General features: G+C 44.8%; 2 protein-coding genes across 2 annotated transcripts in view; both read left to right on the top strand.

The window, feature by feature from the left end:
- Window positions 1–1,506: 1,506 nt before the first annotated feature.
- Window positions 1,507–12,089, top strand: PPP1R18 (protein phosphatase 1 regulatory subunit 18). Its single transcript, XM_053474103.1, has 4 exons — window positions 1,507–1,874; window positions 5,306–6,705; window positions 11,302–11,497; window positions 11,992–12,089. The coding sequence occupies exons 2-4, from the start codon at window positions 5,431–5,433 to the stop codon at window positions 12,087–12,089; spliced, it is 1,569 nt and encodes a 522-aa protein (XP_053330078.1). The 5' UTR covers window positions 1,507–1,874; window positions 5,306–5,430.
- Window positions 12,090–16,835: 4,746 nt separating this feature from the next.
- DHX16 (DEAH-box helicase 16) overlaps window positions 16,836–21,988 on the top strand; it is a 10,610-nt gene continuing 5,457 nt past the window's right edge. The window contains exons 1-10 of the mRNA XM_053473364.1: window positions 16,836–16,887; window positions 17,644–17,883; window positions 18,164–18,375; window positions 18,617–18,779; window positions 19,275–19,331; window positions 19,641–19,895; window positions 20,408–20,626; window positions 20,892–21,086; window positions 21,298–21,408; window positions 21,766–21,881. Coding sequence (XP_053329339.1) covers window positions 17,686–17,883; window positions 18,164–18,375; window positions 18,617–18,779; window positions 19,275–19,331; window positions 19,641–19,895; window positions 20,408–20,626; window positions 20,892–21,086; window positions 21,298–21,408; window positions 21,766–21,881 — 1,526 coding nt within the window. The 5' untranslated portion in view covers window positions 16,836–16,887; window positions 17,644–17,685. The remainder of the gene's footprint in view (window positions 16,888–17,643; window positions 17,884–18,163; window positions 18,376–18,616; window positions 18,780–19,274; window positions 19,332–19,640; window positions 19,896–20,407; window positions 20,627–20,891; window positions 21,087–21,297; window positions 21,409–21,765; window positions 21,882–21,988) is intronic.

Here is a 21,988-nt window from a genome sequence, read left to right as displayed (position 1 = left end):
CTCATACCTCACACATCACACGCTTACCGCGCATGCAACCTTTCAGCCGCACTATTACCACGGGGGTCACGTAACTTGCCCCCTCCTGCCTCTGTGATCGTGCCGGTCCAAGTCGGACCCAGCGGGCCGCAACATTCTTTAATATTAGTGTCAAGTTGTATATTCTTAAATTGTTCATCTTCACCATCCCCCTATTGTTACAGCGCTACCTCATCTGCAGGCGCTATATAAATAAATGTCATTGTTTGGTCTGACACTTCTGCTTTTTAACTGATTAGCTGTAAAAAAATCTATAATGTGTCGGGTTACAGAAAGCACCGGAACATTTCGATAGCATGTTTCCAAACCCCGTTCCTCTTGTGTCACTGTAATAATGTAAATAGTGGCTTCCCGTGAGGGCTGCTGCTGACTCACCAGGAGCAGGCATGGACGGCCTCACACGGGGAGACGCCGATCAAAGCAGAGTGACGGAGCACAGAACTTGCAATCAACCGCAGAGGAAGTATGATGCAAGCATGACATCACAGCCAGAGCCACACCCACTCCCACAGCTACCTTATACAAGTTTTTTATGGTGACCTCCCTTGGACCCTTATTATATTGTATTGATTTATATAGCGCCATCATATTCCGCAGCGCTGTACAACGAGATACCTTTGACTGCACAAAAGCTCCCGGTCACAAGGTGTATATATATATATAATATATATAATATATATATATATCTAATGTTTTATATTGAAGATTTAAATAAAATTGACGTACATTTTCATGTACTATATTGCATTAATATATATATTTATTAATATATATATTATATTAATATATATATTTATATGTTAGTTTAGTAGCAAAGTTATATATATATATATATATATATATATATATATATATATATATATACATTACATTTATCTATATAACGCCAGCAGATTCTGTAGGGGTATAGTGAAAATATATATAAATATATAAAAATATATATTTAATATATTTAAAATATATTATTAATTTATTATATATATATATATATATATATATATATATATAATATAACTAATAATATAAATATTTTTTAATAATAATATTAGTACGGAGGGATATATATATATAGATAGATATATATTATAATATTCACCATAAATGTGTTTTATTAAGGAAATCCAGTGTCCTTATTATATGGAAAAAAAATCAAAAAACAAAAACATCTCATTTAAAGCAGGACGCGGTTTTTTCCCTTTAAATATTTAGCGGTGAAACATTTTAACGTTTCCGGAGTCTGATAAATAAATAATAGTTTCCTTTGGTGACGGACGCATTTAGGAAGTATTTGAAGTGCGGCTTTTGTAGTCATTTCTTTTTTTCCAGCTTTGGAATGCGGCTTTGTGATTTTTGGAAGCATTGAGAGCCCCCCCCCCCCGTGTTCTGGCAGAGATGGGGTTAATAGGGCTGTGATACCCCCTCCCCCTTTCTCAGCATTATGCAGAATAGTGACCTCCCCCCCCCCTGCTCCTGGAGGCTGATTCAATCCCTTCTGCCCACACACCCTTCTCTGTCTTACTCTCTGGAAATCCCTTTCTTCACCCCCTGGAGGAAGATCAGCTCCTTTCACTGCAAAAAAAAGGACATTTTGGGTTTCCTTTAACACAAAAAAACATAATTTTCAGAGTCTGCGGCGTGTGGAATGCTTTGGAAAGGAAGCTAGATCTAAAGGGTTAATGGGAGAGTTTGAAAAGGAAGACTTGTCTTAAGGGTTAATGGAAATGGACAAATACTCGTCAGATGCCCCGTCTCCTTACACTTGCCCCTGTGGTTTGGCAAGTTGATGCTTGGGGCAGAGCGGACACCAGAAGGGATCCCTGGCTTTGGACAGAAGGGTAAGTGGCGCTGTGTGCACTGTCGGCGTGTGTTACTGTATCACTATGGGCAGTATGGTGACAGCACTATATACAGTGTGTGTGTTACTGTATCACTATGGGCAGTATGGTGATAGCACTATATACAGTGTGTGTATGCATTACCGTATCACTATGGGCAGTATGGTGAGAGCACTATATACAGTGTGTGTATGCGTTACTGTATCACTATGGGCAGTATGGTGATAGCACTATATACAGTGTGTGTATGCGTTACTGTATCACTATGGGCAGTATGGTGATAGCACTATATACAGTGTGTGTATGTGTTACTGTATCACTATGAGCAGTGTGAGAGCACTATATACAGCGTGTGTATGTGTTACTGTATCACTATGGGCAGTATGGTGAGAGCACTATATACAGCGTGTGTATGTGTTACTGTATCACTATGGGCAGTATGGTGATAGCACTATATACAGTGTGTGTATGCGTTACTGTATCACTATGGGCAGTATGGTAATGGCACTATATACAGTGTGTGTATGTGTTACTGTATCACTATGGGCAGTATGGTGATAGCACTATATACAGTGTGTGTATGTGTTACTGTATCACTATGGGCAGTATGGTGAGAGCACTATATACAGTGTGTGTATGTGTTACTGTATCACTATGGGCAGTATGGTGATAGCACTATATACAGTGTGTGTATGTGTTACTGTATCACTATGGGCAGTATGGTAATAGCACTATATACAGTGTGTGTATGTGTTACTGTATCACTATGGGCAGTATGGTGATAGCACTATATACAGTGTGTGTATGTGTTACTGTATCACTATGGGCAGTATGGTGAGAGCACTATATACAGTGTGTGTATGTGTTACTGTATCACTATGGGCAGTATGGTGAGAGCACTATATACAGTGTGTGTATGTGTTACTGTAACACTATGGGCAGTATGGTGAGAGCACTATATACAGTGTGTGTATGTGTTACTGTAACACTATGGGCAGTATGGTGATAGCACTATATACAGTGTGTGTATGTGTTACTGTATCACTATGGGCAGTATGGTGATAGCGCTATATACAGTGTGTGTATGTGTTACTGTATCACTATGGGCAGTATGGTGATAGCACTATATACAGTGTGTGTATGTGTTACTGTATCACTATGGGCAGTATGGTAATGGCACTATATACAGTGTGTGTATGCGTTACTGTATCACTATGGGCAGTGTGGTGAGAGCACTATATACAGTGTGCGTATGTGTTACTGTATCACTATGGGCAGTGTGGTGAGAGCACTATATACAGTGTGCGTATGTGTTACTGTATCACTATGGGCAGTGTGGTGAGAGCACTATATACAGTGTGTGTATGTGTTACTGTATCACTATGGGCAGTATGGTGAGAGCACTATATACAGTGTGTGTTACTGTATCACTATGGACAGTGTGGTGATAGCGCTATATACAGTGTGTGTATGTGTTACTGTATCACTATGGGCAGTCTGTGCCTGTGAATACGGTGTATACATTAGTATGGAGTATGGTTATTGGCTGATATACTGTATTCCCAGCCTGAGTTATCCAATTGATTGTAAGCTCCCAGGAGCAGGACCCTCTTCTCCTAAGGAACCGACGTGTCTTTACGTGTGCGAATGTGTCATTTTTATTTGTCTTTGTTAAATATTTGCACTGTCCCAAATTGTATCAGCGCCACGGAATCTGCTGGCGCTATATAAACAGAATGGGAGTATCTCCGACCTCGTGGACACCGGTGGGATTATATGGTCGCCGTGGTCCTCTGATGAAGGATCTCAGACGGCCTGTGATACGGTATCCCTACTGCATGCTGGGGAATGTGCGTGGGGCTGATAGCCAGACAGCGGCAGGACGTGGCCCTTTGTGTCTCTGCCTGGCTATACGCTGCGTATATATATTATATATATATATTATATATATATTATCTATATACCTCTCTTTATACATAAACTGCCCTCGTTCATGAGTCTGCATGGTGGGCTTCACATGTATCCATAATGCTACGGGTTTGGTGTGTATGATGAGGCATGGATACAAACCATCCCATATAAAATATCCCGTTGTACTGCGCTATGGAATCCAATGGCGCTATATATAGCAATACATAATAATATATTTAACGGCTGTCTAGTGTAAACCCGTATCTACACACACGCATTGTTTTGCCTTAGGTTACTCGTACCCCCCCCTCCCCTTATCCCTCCGGGAATTCCCCACCATCTATGTATATATATAGCTTCCTGCAGTCTATAGAACGGTCTGCGATCACGGCATATAACTGTCTCTATATATAACTCCGCAGTCTGTGTCTCTCTCTGTTTAGACAGCTGCTCCAATCAGCTCCTTTGTCTCGTCTCATTGTCTTTGTCCAGGTCTGATTTTACACCCCCCCCCTGTTCCTTGCCGTCTACCTCTCGGCGTGACTGTGTCCATCTGTGCCCGCGCTCTCGCTCTGATTTTTGAGCTGTCTGTCATAGCGTGTCCTGTTCCTCTCGTTTGATCTACCTCTCGGTATGTATCATATCATTTACACCCTTATTCCATCTCTCTCTGCCGCGTCCATCATTCCTTCGCGATCTGTCATTCCTGCACTGTCTTAACCTGTCTCCACACGTCTTCCAGTGACTGTTTGCCGATGAATGAGAAATACCCGAAGAGATTCATTTCACCCTGGGACGTTTAAATTTTAAAGGGCGCTCCACACCTTCAGCAGCTATGCATAGCTTCATGTCCGACCAGATTTTTGCTGTTTGACGGGGGCTGCCCCGACTACTCCTCGTAATCCTTCCCGGAGTTTAGACTTCTACTAATTACCTTTTATTAAGCTTTGGGCTTCACCGAGCAAAATTCCATTTAAGCACCGAGCCCGCGTCCGTCCCGTGATGGGGGGATGTGGACAGTAGGCTGTCGTTGTCAGAAGATTGCCCTGGAACTCATTATTATTATTTGTTTTATATAGCATGAGCATATACTGTCAGCCCGATGCGGTGTCTTATCTGTGTATCATTCTAATTACGGAATTTCATAATTAAAGTGAATATGTAAGATGTCGATACCCAAAGCCCTCCCTTTTTACCCATTTCTTCTTTTTTCATACCGGCATCCACTTCTCTTTTTTCCACCAACCCTGTTTCCTGTATCGTCAGTTCTATAATTGCCTTTTTTTACTTTAAATTACCAAACTCTCCCCTTCCAGGCACTACTGTTCTCACTTCATATTTTATTTCCAAATTTCCTCCCCCACCATCTTACACTTTCCTTATCTCTTACCCATCATACTCATTAAGTTTACTTCCGTCTCCTGGGTTTGGTGGTATCTCCTTTCGCTCACCTCGGTTCTTACTTTTCTTGGTTGATTATATCAGTCGGTAATGTTTTCTTCATCTCGTTCTTCTACCAGGTGTCCCAAGAAACTGATAGATTTCATATGAGAACATCCAACATGCCTCCTGGGAAGACCTCAAAGTTCTAAAAAGGATTGGTTTGGTGAGAGTGACCACCACGGCTTTAAATTAAATTCCAAAGATGATGGAGGTTCCTGACTGGAAGTTTCATCTGTTGGAGAGGAGAAGACGGGATGAAGAAGGGGCAAAGAAAAGAGAGAGGGAAGAAGAGGATCGTCTTGCAAAAATGCCTCAATGGAAAAGAGAGATCATCTTGCGTAGAAAAGCCAAAGCTGAGGCGTCCATGACGGACAACAGACTTGAGGTGGAAGAAGGAGAGCATGAGGAGAAAGAAAAGGTGGATATTGGTGAAAAGGAAGAAATAGAGCCCAGGGTATTAATGGAAAAGATTGGGCCTGTCCAACAGAATCCATTTATCCAGCTGGAGAAGCAGAGGAGAATGCCAGAACTTAACTATACTAGACCAAAGCCATCGCCAGAGCCTACGGGTTTACGCTCCCTCAGAGTGGATGACATGGCCAGGGAGTCACATCCGACAAACATGGAGGAAGAGCAAAGGACACCGCTTGAGGACCCATCACCTCTGAACGAGGAGAGGAAAGGGAGAGTAAGCAGACTACTGAGTCGATTTGGACGTTCTTGGGTTGAGGGCGACAATTCAGGGCCAGCGGTTTCACTTATCAACGGGGAGGGAGAAGTGACAACTAAGGCACCATGTCCATTGTTGAAGGCAGCTGAGCATGATATCAAAGCCCCATCATCTTTTGCTGAACCTGCTCCGCCTTCTCCTTCCTGCCTTCGAGCTGTCACGGGAAACCAGACTTTAACTCAGGAAACCACTCTCTCCTCCCTCACCCCCTCATCCTCTTCCCCTTCCTGCGCTGACTCTGAGCCAGCTGTACATTCACCCTCTGTGGCCTTAGCGGCCATGAGCGGGCTCAGCGTAAGGCCTAGCATGGCTGAAGAGACCAGGTCCTTCCCTTTTCAACTACGACCGGCCTCACCAGCCTCTCAGAGACCTCTGAAACAGTCAGTCCAGACTTCTCCTCCGCTTGCTAGGCCTGAGGTCTCCAAAAATGGCACAGGGCAAACAGAGGAAGATGGAGTAGGAGGGCCAGCCATATCCAAGACCACCAGTCTTTCACAGGGCAATAAAATGGGGATGATGGGAGAAAGTCAGGCCATGCAGAGAAGGAAAGGCAATACCATTACAGTAAACCCACGCAAGATGAATGTCTGCGAGAATGGCGTTGTTGCCACCGAGTCTAAGTCTCTCCCACTTAAGAATGAATCTGGCAAGAAACGCTACCCAACAGTTGACGAGATCAAGGTGATAGGGGGCTACCAAGCGCTGTCCAAGTCTTGCCTCGCAAAGCACAGCCGGGATAGAAAGAAGGTAAGGCCTCCATTTCTTTTTCTCGACATTTTCCTCGAAATAGTGCCTGGGCTTTCTTGATATTTGGCTTGGAAGTCGTTCTTGAGCTCTTTAGATGGAAGCGGTGTAAACGCTCTATCAAATTGTCTCCATTTTTCATCTTTCTGGTCATAGCAGAATTGAACATGTCGTCTCCTTGATATATACAGTATGAGGGGCAGACTCGAAACGAGCTTCACCTGTAAGAAGGTCCAAGTTGGCCCTGCATAATGCTTATGTAATTTAACTCGGCATTACGTAGGGTCTGCTCAGACTTTCCAGCAGAAGAAACTCTCTGAGGGTGACCCCTTAAAATGCGTAACAAAAGGAGTTGAAATGCTCGACCCTCCTATAAGCTCTTATTTTAGTAGAGAGCTCCTTCTAATTCTACTCTTCCATAACCCTTCCTTCCCTTCCAGTGTTCCTCTCTATTATTTTTTTTATCACTTTCTTACACCAATACCAATAGAATATTTACGCACTAGTCGTTAATGATTACCAGAACTGGCTTCTTCTGGCCTCTCTCTTTATCTTCTAAAGTTTGTGTAGAGGAGGTTCTTTTTTTGGTTCCTTGACCTGTGATTTGACTACAATTCCTTTAAAAAAAAAATTCCCCGAAGCTTGTGGCCACCACCAAAGAATTGTCCACCTCAAGGTGTTTTCTGTCTACAGTTCCGAAAAGCCCTCAGGTATTTGGAAATTTGGGGACAAACAAAAAACACCCAGCGCTCCTGTTTTAAGTTCCTCGTTCCTCATTCTGTCTCTCTTGCCCCCTCACCCCGTCCACATATCTCTCATACGGAGAATGTCGTTATGTTTCAATGGAATGTGACTGATAAGTTCAAGCGGAGACTGTGGCCCAGGGCTCCCAGGAATGTTCCTGTAATGAGGTTTCTCAATGGGGAAGGACTCATTTTAAGGTTTTTGGAGCAGATCCTACAAGCCAACCTTCATTATGGTCTCCTGCTTTAAAGAGAAGGGCGTTTCGAGAGCCCCCGGGGGCTATAACGTGAGGGTTAACCAGTAAACCCCAACCGTAGAAGGCTTGAAACAGCTGTTTTTGTACAAAAAAAAAAAAAGAGTTATTCCTAGAAAAGCAGCCGGTCCTCTGTGTTCCTCCCAGCTCTATGATCAAAAATACAGGAAGTTTGTGCTGTACACAGGAAGATGAATTTATTACATGACTGTATATGGACAGTAAGTCGCTCCAGAAGGAAGCCGTGACGTCGATCTTTAAAGGGGGCGAATATGTCATTCGCTTCAAACGTGTGTGTTGTCCCCATTCTTCTGCAGAATCCCCCATATATGCATTTTGCCCCCCCAGTTCTTTTCCCATGCTCTCCTCCGGTGTACGGCGAAACGCGCTGGGGTATCGGTTGTGTATATATTTTTTTAACATTGTGTTATATATGTATTATATTTATCATTTATACATGATATAACGCCTATCACACCAGTTGCCCGAATGACCCCTGTGTGCATGCACGGAAAGAAGCTGCGCTTCTCCCGGCGTTCTCTGGGCCGGACCAGGAGAGCTCCCAGGTATGGGGCATTCGATTATTCCTCCCCATTGACCCACCGCACCCCTTTTGTTACGTTGCTCATTGGTTCACTGGGACATTTAAAGGGCCCTCAGCTCACATAGGCCTTAACGTGCACATGGCGGCTGGCGTGTCCCATTAAACGTAAAGCTGCGCCAGCAGCGGTTCCACCTCATGCGCTGGCAGCGGGCGCTCCCACCACACCCCCAGAATTCTGCTGGGAGGCAATTCCATGCATCCAACACCCTTTTTCTTAAAATAAATGTCCTAATAGTTCCCTGAAAGCTCTCCACCCCAGCGCCTGGGCGTATCGTCTCCTTCAAGACAACTTACTTTCCAACTGCAGCTTCTCCTTCACTAAAGTATTTCTTCTTTCATGTAGGTTAAATGATGCATATTAAAGTACTTTAATCAGTAAACACTAAGCGTCAACCACTTGACCTTATCGTGTAAGAAGGATTTTTACTTTTTTACTCTACTAAAAGGGTGGTAGATAAGCGGAACAGCCTCCCAGCAGAGGTGGTAGAGGGTAATACAGTGAGGGTATTAAACATGCATGGGATAGACATACGGCTCCTGAATCTAAGACGAGACGAACGACTGATTAAGGTTTGAGTCTTTACAGCAGAAGAAACGGGTGACTAGACGGGGGCCGAATGGGGGCCAATCTGTCAATCTTTTTCCCATGTTAACTATTCGTTGTCCAGGGCCGGCTAGCGGGTAAATGCACATGCCCAGAGAGGGGTTAGACTGACGGGGTCACCATCGGTGCAGCAAATAGCTCGAATTGGCCGGAGATGCGCGATGGAGACGCCGGGCCGGCAGGCTTCACGCCGAGATCTTTCACTCGCAGGAAATGGATGATATGACTCATAATCTAAGAAAAAAGGAGCCAGCGAGTGGGGAGGAGAGCACACTGCAGGGAGAGAGACGCTGGCCGTGGAGAGGAGAGAGAACTGAGGGGGATGAGAGCGGGCGAGACTGCCGGAGGAAAGAGACAGCTGAGGGTGGAGATGGTTAAAGCAGATCTGGAGCTTTTCCCAACTCCTATATTTTAAATTGTTGGCGCTATATAAATAAAAGATAATAATAATATAAATAATATAACATATATAATATTTATATATAGTTCATTGGAACACTATATATATATATATATATATATATATATAAGCGCTGCATAAATTGTTGGTGCTATATAAATAAAAGATAATATATATAAATAATATAACATCTAAATTATATATATTATTGAGGAATGCAAATAAAGAAACCCCAAATCAACTCCGCAAACTGACGATTTAGTTAATATGCGTAAAATCATAATGTAAAACTTATACTAATGTTATATTTTCGTATTAAATAGGTTTTTTGTTTCCCTTTTCTTGTTAAAATAGTCCAGCAGTTACCGCGAGACGTAAAGGATATAATTTAATTTATGGCTGTATTGTGATTGTACAGCGCTACTGAATATGATGGCGCTATATATGATAAAATGTATCGAGTTCTATAACATTCCATAAACGATTGTATCTCATATATTATATATAATCCGGAGCTGTCACGTAAGTGTTGCTTGGACGTTGCCGGGTGGCTTTATCTCTCCTCCTTTTTAATTTAACTTCCCTCCTGTACTTTGCTAAATCCCCTTAAATGGTGGGAATTTAGGCGACTTTATCATTTTAAATCACTGATGGGGAGAGGGTGGAGGAGACAGCTAAGGAACGGGGCTGGGGAGAGACATCTTCATAGAGCGAGACAGCCGAGGCTGCTAAGGAACGGGGCGGGGGAGAGACATCTTCATAGAGCGAGACAGCCGAGGCTGCTAAGGAACGGGGCGGGGGAGAGACATCTTCATAGAGCGAGACAGCCAAGGCTGCTAAGGAACGGGGTGGGGAGAGACATCTTCATAGAGCGAGACAGCCGAGGGTGCTAAGGAACGGGGCGGGGGAGAGACATCTTCATAGAGCGAGACAGCCGGGGCTGCTAAGGAACGGGGTGGGGAGAGACATCTTCATAGAGCGAGACAGCTGGGGCTGGAGACAGACTGGGGTTAAAATATGGACAGCTGAAGGGGAAAGGGATGGATAAGAGGAGTCACTGTAAGGGAAGGGTCATTAAAGGAGGGCAGGCCCTGGGGAGGGGGGGCACATCTGGGGTCATAAGAAGCAGGGGGCAGCTGGCCAAGACTGTGGGGGATGGGAGGAGAAGGTCAGAGGAGTCCCCGGAGCAGACATTACTAATTAATGGAAAATGCAAAAAAAAAATCAAACTGGGGAGGAAGAGCCGGAGGGCCGAGAGTGGAGGGAACAGCGCGGGTTTAACAGAGTGGGGTGCAATTATTAGCGGGTCTGAGAGTCCAGCGATGGCGGTAATTGGATAGGGAGGAGTGCAGATTGCGCTGCTGGTCGGAGGGTCTCTTCATGCCGCCCCCCCGGTATCCCCGCTGATTGCTGGTGATTGGTTTCCGGCAGCCTTTACAAGGAGGGGAGAGATAATCCCGGATCTCCCAGAGGTAGTCCTGTCACTGAACTTACTTACATGAAAACACGTGGCGGGGCCGGCCATGCGGGACTTACCCTCAGGTGTGATGGGTGCGCCGCGCATGCGCACTCCCGACACTCCTGGTGGTGTCAGATAATTCAGATCCTTTTCCTCCCCCATCACGGCCCACCTGCTCCCCTCGCTTGCTGGGGGCCATATGCCTTTGCAGCCTCTCCTTTATAACCCTTAATAGCCACAATCCGGTTATGGGTCCAGCTAATGGCATTAGCAGTGATTACCGCTGTTAACCCTTCACTGTCTGATCTGCTGAGTCCTCTTCCCTCTGATACATTGGCCACAGTACCTCGTCGTTAACTCTTCCATGCCCATATGCTTTAATTACATTGAGGCCGGAATGATTGCCCCTGTAGGGTATTTATGGGTTAATGCATTTACCGGTATATACGTGTCTTGCGGATGAAGCGCCGGTGATTAAACTGTTTCGGTATACGATTAGCGTCGTAACTCTCGGACCTCTTCTGTCTCCGTCCAGCTGAGTATCTCCTTCCCCGAGTGTGAGCTGGAGAGCACGTACGAGTACCCGTCAGAGAGCTCCCTCATGGCTGAGTTTGGACCCCCCGATGAGACGGAGCCCTTGATGCCCCCTCCGCAACCCGAAGAGGATGAAGAAGAAGACAGTATTTTACTCGGGGGCATCATGAGGAGGAAAGCCCTCATCGTCGGTGAGTGTCCATCACTTGGCCATCGTTTGTATCTCTCCATCGTCCACCCCACCGACCTTCCATCACCGAGTCTTCTACACCCATCTCCTCCTCCTTCTCTTCTCCATGCTCCTAGTCGGCTTCTTTCCTCGCTTTCCATCACTACCATCCCTCTGACACTCAGACCCACCAGCTTTCCGCCCCGGCTCTCTTCTCTCCTGATCCATCACCGATCGTCTACTGGGCTCTCAGTTGACCCATCGCTACTATATCAACCCATCACACCTTCTCTCATCCCGTCCTTCCACACCTTTTCTCTACGCGTTCTATTTCCACCACCCTCCTACTCATCCCCCATCACTCGCTCCATTCTTCATCTTCTTCTGATGGTGTTTTCTCCCATCTCCACCACATCTCCTCTACCCCCCCACCACATCTTACCACCATCTTTCTTGGGTTTTCCCCCCAAAAGCCCTTAAATAACTCTTCTTTTTTGTATAATTACAGATGAATCCTGTAAGCGCTGAAGAACAGAAGTCCCGGATCACGTTATGGCTACAGAGCACCGAGCACCTGCGGGTCAAGTTACCTTTCCAGACGGAGCGCCTGGTTCAAATAACCAAACATGAGGGCTTGCCGGTGCACCACTGGTTTATTCCAAAGCGGAAGAGTAACCGGCGGGGGCCGAAATCTAACCTATTAACTGCTGAAGCACCTGGACCTAATATCTGGGGGGGGGCTTTTTCATGGAACTTACCGGCGGACCCCCTTATCAATCGGGATAGATTCAGCTTCACACTGGGGCGAGTGCGACCCGCTGGTTAAACCATGGAACTAGTTAACGCTGGCCGCTCCTCTCGTTTAGACACAAGAACTAGTTAGTGGAAAGAAAACTAGTCCTTTGATGCGTTCTCTACGATTCACATCACATTAATTCGCATTTTTAACATTACAGAGGAAATTTTACGCAAGTTCCAAGAAATTCGTTGGTTTTAGAACTAAGATGACGAGTTTCTCCCGTCCGTAACGTCCGCCGGCTGGCGTGATTACTTATTATCACCGGTTTGGTACTTTCTACCACCAAACCTGCCCGTTTTTAGCTCGTTTTATGACGTTTTACAAACTAGTTCCCAAAACCAGTGTAATTTACTTATTCCCGCCAAACCCGCTAGATATCATGTTTTAAATAGTTTTCCAAAGAGCTAATCCTTCATTATCTCGTCTGGAGTCCTATACTGCCGTTGGTAAGATTACTTATTTTAAATTCTCAAAAAAAACCCCAAAAAAACATGAAATCTTTCCATTAAAAAATACCACTGATTTTTTTTTTTTATATATATAAATTTATTTTTTTTTGTAATTAAAAATAAAAGCCAATGAACAAACGCCAGCCGACGCTCACACAGCCTAGTCCTCGTTAGTAACTAACAGTATTCTTCCAAACTGTGTGTTTTTGCTACTTTTAATACTTTTTGTATTTTTTTATAAAGTTGGTTTTATTTGTCGTAAGAAAAAAAAAACAAAAAAAATAATGTTTTTTTTTTAAAGTGATTCACAAAATTCTTCGGTAGTGAAAAGAATATTCAATTCTTTGATGCCAAATTTTTTAATTATTATTACCCTCCCCCCCCCTCCGTTACAATTAATGCGCCAAAGGGGCAGTTGTAGCCTCGGACTGGGGCAGATAAACCTTTTTCGAGCATTTTGCACTTATTTTTGTAATTTTTTTTATAATATGTGTTTCATTTGTTTAACGGATGCGTGGCTGAGAAGCGAGATATATATTCGGGTTGGAATGTACGCTTTTGGAATGTATGTGCTGTAAATAAAGCAGTGCCGAGTATGACCGATCCGCCGTTTAATGGCTGACAGGATTGTGTAGATACTCTGCATCGCTGTAGACCGCCGCGCGTGTAATGTTGTGTGCGGTTACTGTGTTGTTGTTGTTGTAGCGTGAAGCATGCTTTACTGGGTGTATAGGTAGATATTCGTATTATTGTATGTATAGCAATGCCGAGTATAAAGGCACAGCGCTGTGTATAGTGACGCGCGGTCATACTCTGTACTGCTGCGCGGTGCCGCATCTCACCCCAGTTGTATATCGTGATCTTTGGGCGTCCTTTCAGTAACGTGGCTGATGGGCGAGCGCCGTTTTCATGGGGGCCAAAAACAGGACCATCGATCTCGACACCCGTAGCTCACTATCGGGGATGATGGGAGTCGTAGTCCGCTTTTAGTGCTATGCATCTAGGGGGTCCTGGCGCCTTAACTGAATGTAAACCGCCGGTGGATTCATCTTTTAACAGATTTCAAGCAGATTTCAAGCAGATTTCCTAAAGTCGGCTCCTGTACTGTAGGGGCCCCTCCGGTAATAACACAGGAGGGCCCCAGTTATGTATAACAAATCCGTGCCAAGCTTGTCTCCCCCCTCCCCCATCAAATTAGGACCCTTTAGATCAATACAGGTCCCCGTGAGCTTGGTATACGGCAGGTCGCCTGGCCTCGTTGACCTCAGTACACGTGTAGCTTCCATCCCCTCTCTCGAGTCCAGCACCAGTTGTAAAAAAAAAAAAAAAAAAGCGCAATAACGTAAACCTGGTCTATTGGAAAGAAGAGGTCAGATAATGCGAAGGACAGAATTAAAGTACAAATGTTCTTAAGGCACCTGTTATTAAATCCAAACTCTCCCCTCTCCATCTGAAAAAGAGACCTCTGAGGCCTCGAAAGCTTATGAAACTTTACATCTTTCCCTATGCTGGCCCAATAAAAGTTATCAACTCCGGCTACCACCTGCCTTAATAAAAGCGTCTCTTTCCTGCCCCGACAGCTAAAATGACCTGGCCGTTAACCCCTTAAAGACAACTGGCTGTCCTTAAATGCATTGTGAGCCCGTACATGTACGGGCTTCGCCGTGAAGGGGTTAAATCAGTATTCTTGGCTCGTGTGTGATTTGTTCTTCTAGACCGACGCTCTGTAAATGTATATAAAACCCACCCGTGTGTACGAGACGCCCGGCCCCTCCGTGCGTTACCGGCCCCTCCGTACGTTACCTGCCATTTCTGGTACAATTACCAGTTTTTTTATGGATTTGTACTTCGGCGTCTGCATGACGAGCAATAATACGTTGAATTCTGCTGTTTGTTTTTGAATAAAGAAGTAAACTATTTCTTTTTTTGGTTATTTTATTTCAACATTCAATGATTTTGTTCATTTCTTAGCTCGGGGTCTTCATCCAGCGCCTTCAGAGGAACCCCTTCCAATCGCAAACACAATTAAAGCTGCCGTTCCACTGATTTGTCAATTGTCTAACAAAAAAAAGAAGCATAAGAAAGACTACTATTTTATAATAATAATAAATAATAATAAAAAATAATTAATAATAATAAGCCTGCCATACAAGGCAGAGTTTCCTATATTTGTTGAGCTAAGTTTTCACCCAAGGTGTCCAAAAAGTAGCGTTTAAAAAAAAATTATTATTAATAATGATAAATTGGCATCAATGAAGTATTAAGGGGCGCAATGTTATTTATGATAGAAGCCCCGGCTTTCTCTTTATTTATTATAAACTGTTCTAGTCCTCATTTTCCAAAAAGTGACTCACAGCAGACGCACTGGCTTGGGCCGGCCGCAGACTGGAACATCCTGGAAAGTATGACATCATCGTTATAAACTGTACTTTATAGAACGAAAACCATCACGCTGATTATGGGCTTTTGTCGATGAATACGGCTCTTTGGCCTGGAGACCAATGTGACGCGATACGTAACAGCCATCTGAAGCATAGAAATCCAACACCGGTTAGGAGGGTTCTGATCGTACCTGGGAAAGGTCCCAGGCATGGTTATGATCCAAGATGACATCACATAATAAAAATATAATATCATATAATAATATATAATTAATATAATATATTTATAAAATATATATATATATATAATGTGCCCCAAATCTGCAAAGTGAGTAAAATACAGCAATATATCGTTATTACAGTAAAACAAACATCTGGTTACAAATAGAAGGAAATAAAAGCAGTATTGGCAGCTGAGCTCTGCGGGTTGTTAATTCTCCAATATAGCCGGGCAGATTAAAGGGACAGTTTATTGTCCCCTCTATAGAACAACGCGGAATAAAGTACTCCGAGTAACCCCAACCCTCCGAGATTACTTTAATAAGTAAAAAAATATATATATATAAAAAAAGAAACAGAGGACCCCATCGCTCTAAGAATGAAGCCGCCCATCAGCGGCAGGAAAGCGCTCTCATTGAGATCAATTGGAGCACTTTCTGCGCACGCCGACGGACTCACGATGTCGGGATGTAAGTACATCACATGCAAAGAAAGTGCTCAGCCGAACACATACCCCGCACGACCCTGGGGAGCGGGGCAAATGCACACGGGGGGGATTCTGCAGGACCCTCCGTGCATTTGCAAGGGGGACACCATGGAAATGTAAAGGGACCGCGCAGCATTTGATGGCTAGAATGTCCATTTGAACAATTTAACATTAAAATGATATCCCCCCCCCCAGAGCTGCACTTCAGAACACGGTGCCGTCCCCGCTGATACCCCGTTATTACAGCGCGCTTCACGTATAAACGCCAGAGGAGACAATTACTCACGAGCTTTGCTTTCTTCTATTAAATAAACCAGCTGCTTTATAGACTGGATCGTCCAGATACATACAGTATATATATATATATATATATATACACACAGTGTATATATATACATTCTGAACACTTCCCCTTCCCCACGCCTGAACAGCTGCTGTGGCTCTTGTAATACACCCCCCAGCGCCTCCTAGATTGTAAGCTCCTTAGAGCAGGGCCCTCGTCCTGTTATGCTAGGCACCACTTGTTACGTTCACCTGTTGTACAGCGCTGTGGAATAGGATGGCGCTATATAAATCCATAAATACTAATAGTCACACAGACAAAAGTATACAATTTGTTTGGGTTACATTACAAAAGGTGACCTCTGCCCCATAGAGCTTGCAGTCTATTTAATTGACAATTTTATATTAAATTTTATGTAACTGGTTATGTAACTCCAGCAGTGAACAACTATAATGACATGAAGACCTAATTAATATATGTATATAATTTATATATAAACATATACACACACACACACATATATATATATATATATATAAAGCGTATCCTACTCTAATAAACTGTATTTTAGCGCCGCGTAACCATGGCAGCCCCCATCAACCACATGAACCCAGCTAAACCCCACGACACCGCTGGAAAGCGCGCCCGAGTCGTTGCTGGAACGCACAGTGCGTCTCTGAGTCCGGAAGTAGTGCACAAGTACTCCGTGTGATGTCATCACTGTGCGACTCGATCGTATCGTTCTCATGCTCGGGGGTGAGATTGTGGAGCGAGAATTAAACAGGCGGATCGCGTAGCCGGTAAAGTCCCGTCTTAGCTGTTATTTATTATTATTGATATTATTATTACTGGCCGCAGGAGCCCACCGTATGCTTCATACACGTTTAGAGCCTGTAATTTGGGGTCCTAGACGTGGCTGCACTTTTAACACACACGGGGATGTGGAGACATATCGCCATGGAGATTTCTGTAATCATAGTTGGTTAGGTGGAGATTGTCTGCCTGCCTGCCTGTCTGCCTGTCTGCCTGTCTGCCTGTCTGCCTGTCTGCCTGTCTGCCTGTCCTCCTGCCTGCCTGCCTGCCTGCCTGCCTGTCTGCCTGCCTGCCTGTCTGCCTGCCTGCCTGTCTGTCTGTCTGCTAAGGTAAATCACAGGATCCAGGCAGCCCAAACTGCTTCTGGTGCTAGTATGGCTGCTACTGTGCGGATAATATTTGGCTCAAAAAGCCTTATAAATTGTACATTTATGATTTATTTTTATGTTTCACGGGGGTACGCCCCCCATGATCCTCTGCTATTCGAGCTGAAGTGAGCTGAAAGCCTCTTAAAGGTCGGGACGTGGTGTGCAACGTAATCACATCAATATTTATGCAGAATATGATGTCAGATGTCGTTATGCAAATTTTCCAACTTCAAGTAACTAAAGCCTACTTGTCAGTATAAATATTTAATAAACAAAAGGGTGCGTGTTCCCCTTTAAGGAGTATGTATGGATCTTATAGATACGGCTTATGTAATTGTCTCTCCTTCACCCGTCTGCCTTATCGGCCCCCGGCAGGTGTGTGACCCCAGAAAGCAGGAATTAAGTTCATCATCCACGATGGACCCGTTGGAGTCCTGGGTGAAGGACCAGCTCCACGAGGTGCTGGGTATGAGCGATCGCCATGTAGCTCAGTTTCTGGTGGGGATTGCGAAACGGAGTACGAGTTCTTCCGACCTCCTCAGCCGGCTTAGTGACACCGGAGCCATCGACGTGACGGAGAAAGTGAAGAGATTTGTGGATGAACTTTGGGTAAAGGTGAGAGATTTGTGTATCTAGACTGCGTCGTCGTGTAAAGGATTTATCTTGGACCTCGGTGTCCTGAAAGTTTGCGTTTACTATCGTTTCTTTAAAATCTGGAAGATCAAAGAGAGTCCAATGGTGCAATATCTCAGCAAAGGGGTAAAAATGAGGGTAAAAATACAAATTTTGGGACCATTTGGATTTTCGTTTATCGTGAGCAAGATCAGCTGTGCGTAGCATTCGGGTTTTATTTCCATTTTTTTCCCCTCTTTATTGCTTTTGCTGCTTTCTTCAGATGCCGCGCAAGATCACTGTTGAACGCCCGGCCCGAGCTGCGGAAAGAGAGGCGATAGCCATGCAGGAAAAGAATAAATCTTACACGCTGCTGGATGATAGTGAAGAAGAGGTAGAAGCAGGAGGGAAACCGGATGAGAAGAAGAAGAGGAAGAAAAATCTGAGGAAGAGGAGGAAAGAGGAGTCTTCTGACAGCGAGAGTGACAAAGCACAGTGAGTATAACGAGACCCTCTGGAATATGTACGCGCATGTTCAGAGATGCCTACAGATTACACACAGGAGGCACTAAGGGGAAGGAACTAGTAATGGATCCGGTTCTTATTAAATGCTCTGAAGCATGGGTTTGTTTGTCCCGGCGTCCATAAAGAGCGTGGTCACCATCGTCCCGTAGAGTGCCGCAGTGGACGGGACATCTTGTTTCTGTTGAGCTCATGTGTTTCTGCGTTTCTGTAGGTCGGGGAAGGTGCCGTCCCCTCGCAGCGCGTCAGACGATGACGAAGAAAGAGAGGAGCAGGCCCGCTTGAAGGATCTGGAGGAAAGGGACGCATTCGCAGAACGAGTAAAGAAGAGAGATAAAGAAAAGACGAGGAATATCGTGGAGAGATCCGACAAAAAGGTTAGCTGGACCCATGCATTAATCGAGGGGGGGTGAGATATTAAAGGGGGGCGATACCTTTTTTTTCCTGGGACTTGCTACATTTTCTCCTATGTCTGGTGTATGAAAACAAACTCCGGTCAGGAGGGAATTGGCCAGGTGCATTCGGAAAATCGTACAAAGTGCACAGAACCTGTAACGGCACTTAGGGATTTGTAATGACCTCTAAACCCCTTTAAGGACAACGGCTTGCCATGAAACAGATTAACGACGATGCATTGTGAGCCCTTGAAGGGGTTAAAAGCAATATGCAGATCTGCCAGGCCAGTGTAAATATGATGGTCGGATTAGCCGGATAATAACGTTCTGGTTATCTCTGAAGCTGGAACAGACGTTTGCATTGTTAAAGCGTGCGTGCGCGCGCGTGTGTGTGTTACACGGGGACTTAACACGCTCCTGATAAATAATCGAGCATGCAGTATAAATAGTCACATGTTATCATATAAATATTTACAGGCGTATGAAGAGGCGCAGAAGAGACTCAAAGTGGCCGAGGATGACCGTAAAAAAATGGTTTGTATATTGTCCTTTTTTCTTGTGCTTTGTGTTTATATATATATATATATATATAATAATAATAATAATGAAAGAATGAAATAAAGTATACCTCTGCGTGAGAGCAGCAGTAAACCTTTAACGACCATAATCGGTTCATTTGGGTTGAAATAAATAAATAAATAAATAGAGAAGCGCGGGACTGACCTGTAAGAAATGTGATCGATGACACCGGTCTGACTCCGAATGCCGCGTTATAAAGCAGTTTATAGAGACTCGTCGCCATTGGCCGCGCCGCGTTCGCGCTTAACCCCTGTCGTTCCGCAGGTACCAGAGCTTCGTAAGAAGTCCCGGAGGGAATACCTGGGCAAGAGGCAGAAAGAAAAGCTGGAGGATCTGGAGGCCGAGATCGCGGACGACGAGTATCTGTTCGCGGAGCCCGAACTGACCGAGGCGGAGCGCAAGGAGCTGGAGTACAAGCGCAGCGTCCGGGATCTGGCAAAGGAGTACAAGAAAGCCGGGGAGAAGGAGAAGATGGAAAAGCACGATCGCTACTTTATCCCCGAGGAAAACAGGAGCAAGGTACGCGACATTAACAAATATTTGCAGAGGTCTCAAAAGTAAGTATGTAAAAAAAAAAAAAAAGCAGAATTATATGAATTAAACTAATATTCGATTAAAGGGACACTCCAGCCACCGAGTCTCTTTAAGTCAAAAATACACATTTTTCGCTAGTCGGGCTGTCAGGGGACGTAAACTGTCCCTTTAACAACGGCTTTCTCTTTATTGTTGTATCATGGATTGTAAGCTCTCTTGACCAGGGCCCAATGTTATGTGATGGACTACTTGTTATATCATGTAACAGAACATATCATATAGTTATATCATCTGCAGGGGGGTGCATAAAGCAATAAATGTTAACGCTAATATCAAGCTCACGGCTTAGTTAATGGAGCCCTTTGGGTCTGTTGCATCCCATCGGGGGGGGGTTAACCAGTTCATTTAATAAGTGAATTTATTGTTTAGGAGCAGATATATAACTGTCATTATCGGTGCGTTGGCTTTTCCTAAACGAATATTTTGCGGCTGCGCAGAAAATCCCAGACCGGTACGAGGAGCCGGTGTCTGAGGAGAAGTTCGCCCCTCGGGAGGAACAGAGGCGCTGGGAAGAGGAACATATCGGAGCGGCTTCTATGAAGTTCGGAGCCAAAGACGCTCACAGGCGCGGGCAAAAGGAATACGACTTTGTGATGGAGGAAGACGAAGTCATACAATTCGTCAGCTCCACTCAAATGAAAGGGACGGTGGACAAGGTGAGCAGCCAAAGTATTTTATGGAAAATGGCTACCTGGGAATCGGTGGAAGTGTTAAGGGGCCGTATGGACCGGCATGTTTAGGGTGCATGACCAGCTCGTTATGGCTTTGAGCATTGAGTATAAAAAGGATATGTGGGAAAATATGGTGCATTTTAGAGGAGCGATCTAAAAACATGGACATTGGTAAATTTAAGGTACTCTATGTGATGTGCCACGTCATTCCGTATTTAATTTTATACCGGGATTAATATTTCTCTGTAAGGAAGAAGAGGAGGCCAACGCGCTGTCCGAGGCAGAGAGGAAGAAGATGTCCATGCAAGAGGTCCGCCGCAGCCTCCCAGTCTTCCCGTACCGCTCTGATCTCCTCCAAGCCATTTCAGAGCACCAGATTCTCATCATCGAGGGAGAAACGGGATCCGGGAAGACCACCCAGATCCCGCAGTACCTACATGAAGAGGTGGGTATCCTAATAAGCCCCCGACCACCCTTCCACTGAGATACTTCCAATGTGTTTTATCTTTTGGAGGCGTTTTCTGACCGCCACGGATGAATGCGACGTCCGTGTGATCGCAAAATGCGCCTGTAGTGTTAAATATTTATAATTATCGATAGTTGTACCTTTAGTCTGATACCTAACTTACCCTGACCCTCCTCTCTCCCCCGCGTAGGGTTACACTCGCAATGGCATGAAGATCGGGTGCACTCAGCCTCGCAGAGTGGCTGCAATGAGTGTGGCAGCCCGAGTCTCCCAGGAGATGTCTGTCAAACTGGGCAATGAGGTAATTCAGATCGTCCACAGGGGCCCAAGGCATCCGAGCGCAGCCCCGTATGTAAATGAGCCGTAGGAACGGAGAGCGCACGGCGGCGTCACAAGACGGTTTCTGCGCTCAAGAAGGGATATCCGAAAACGGTGGCCTGTTTGCAACCCTCGGGGGCCGGATTTGTGCCCCTCTTAAATGCAAAACTTGTTTCCGTTGCCAATAAGAGGTGTTTAGGGGGTCAGATTTCCCTGCATTAAAATACATTATTCTGTGACTGTTTCACAAACCTCTAGGCTCTTAGGTTGTGTGTTAAAGGCAGTTAAAATAATAAGAATGCCCCCCCTCCATCTCCTGTTCACAATTCCTTTTCCTCAGGTGGGATACAGCATTCGTTTTGAGGACTGCACGTCGGAGCGAACCGTATTAAAGTACATGACGGACGGGATGTTACTGAGAGAATTTCTCACCGAGCCCGATCTGGCCGGCTACAGGTATTTATCAATCAATATCGGTTTAAAAAAGACTTGAAATGGTTGCCGCCGTTAAAAATGTATCCTTCGCATCAGCTCGCCATTTATCCGATTCTTTCCATTTCCGT

The sequence above is a fragment of the Spea bombifrons genome, chromosome 8 (assembly GCF_027358695.1).
Source record: "Spea bombifrons isolate aSpeBom1 chromosome 8, aSpeBom1.2.pri, whole genome shotgun sequence".
Lineage (NCBI taxonomy): Eukaryota > Metazoa > Chordata > Amphibia > Anura > Pelobatidae > Spea > Spea bombifrons.
This window is presented reverse-complemented; position numbering and strand designations above follow the sequence as displayed.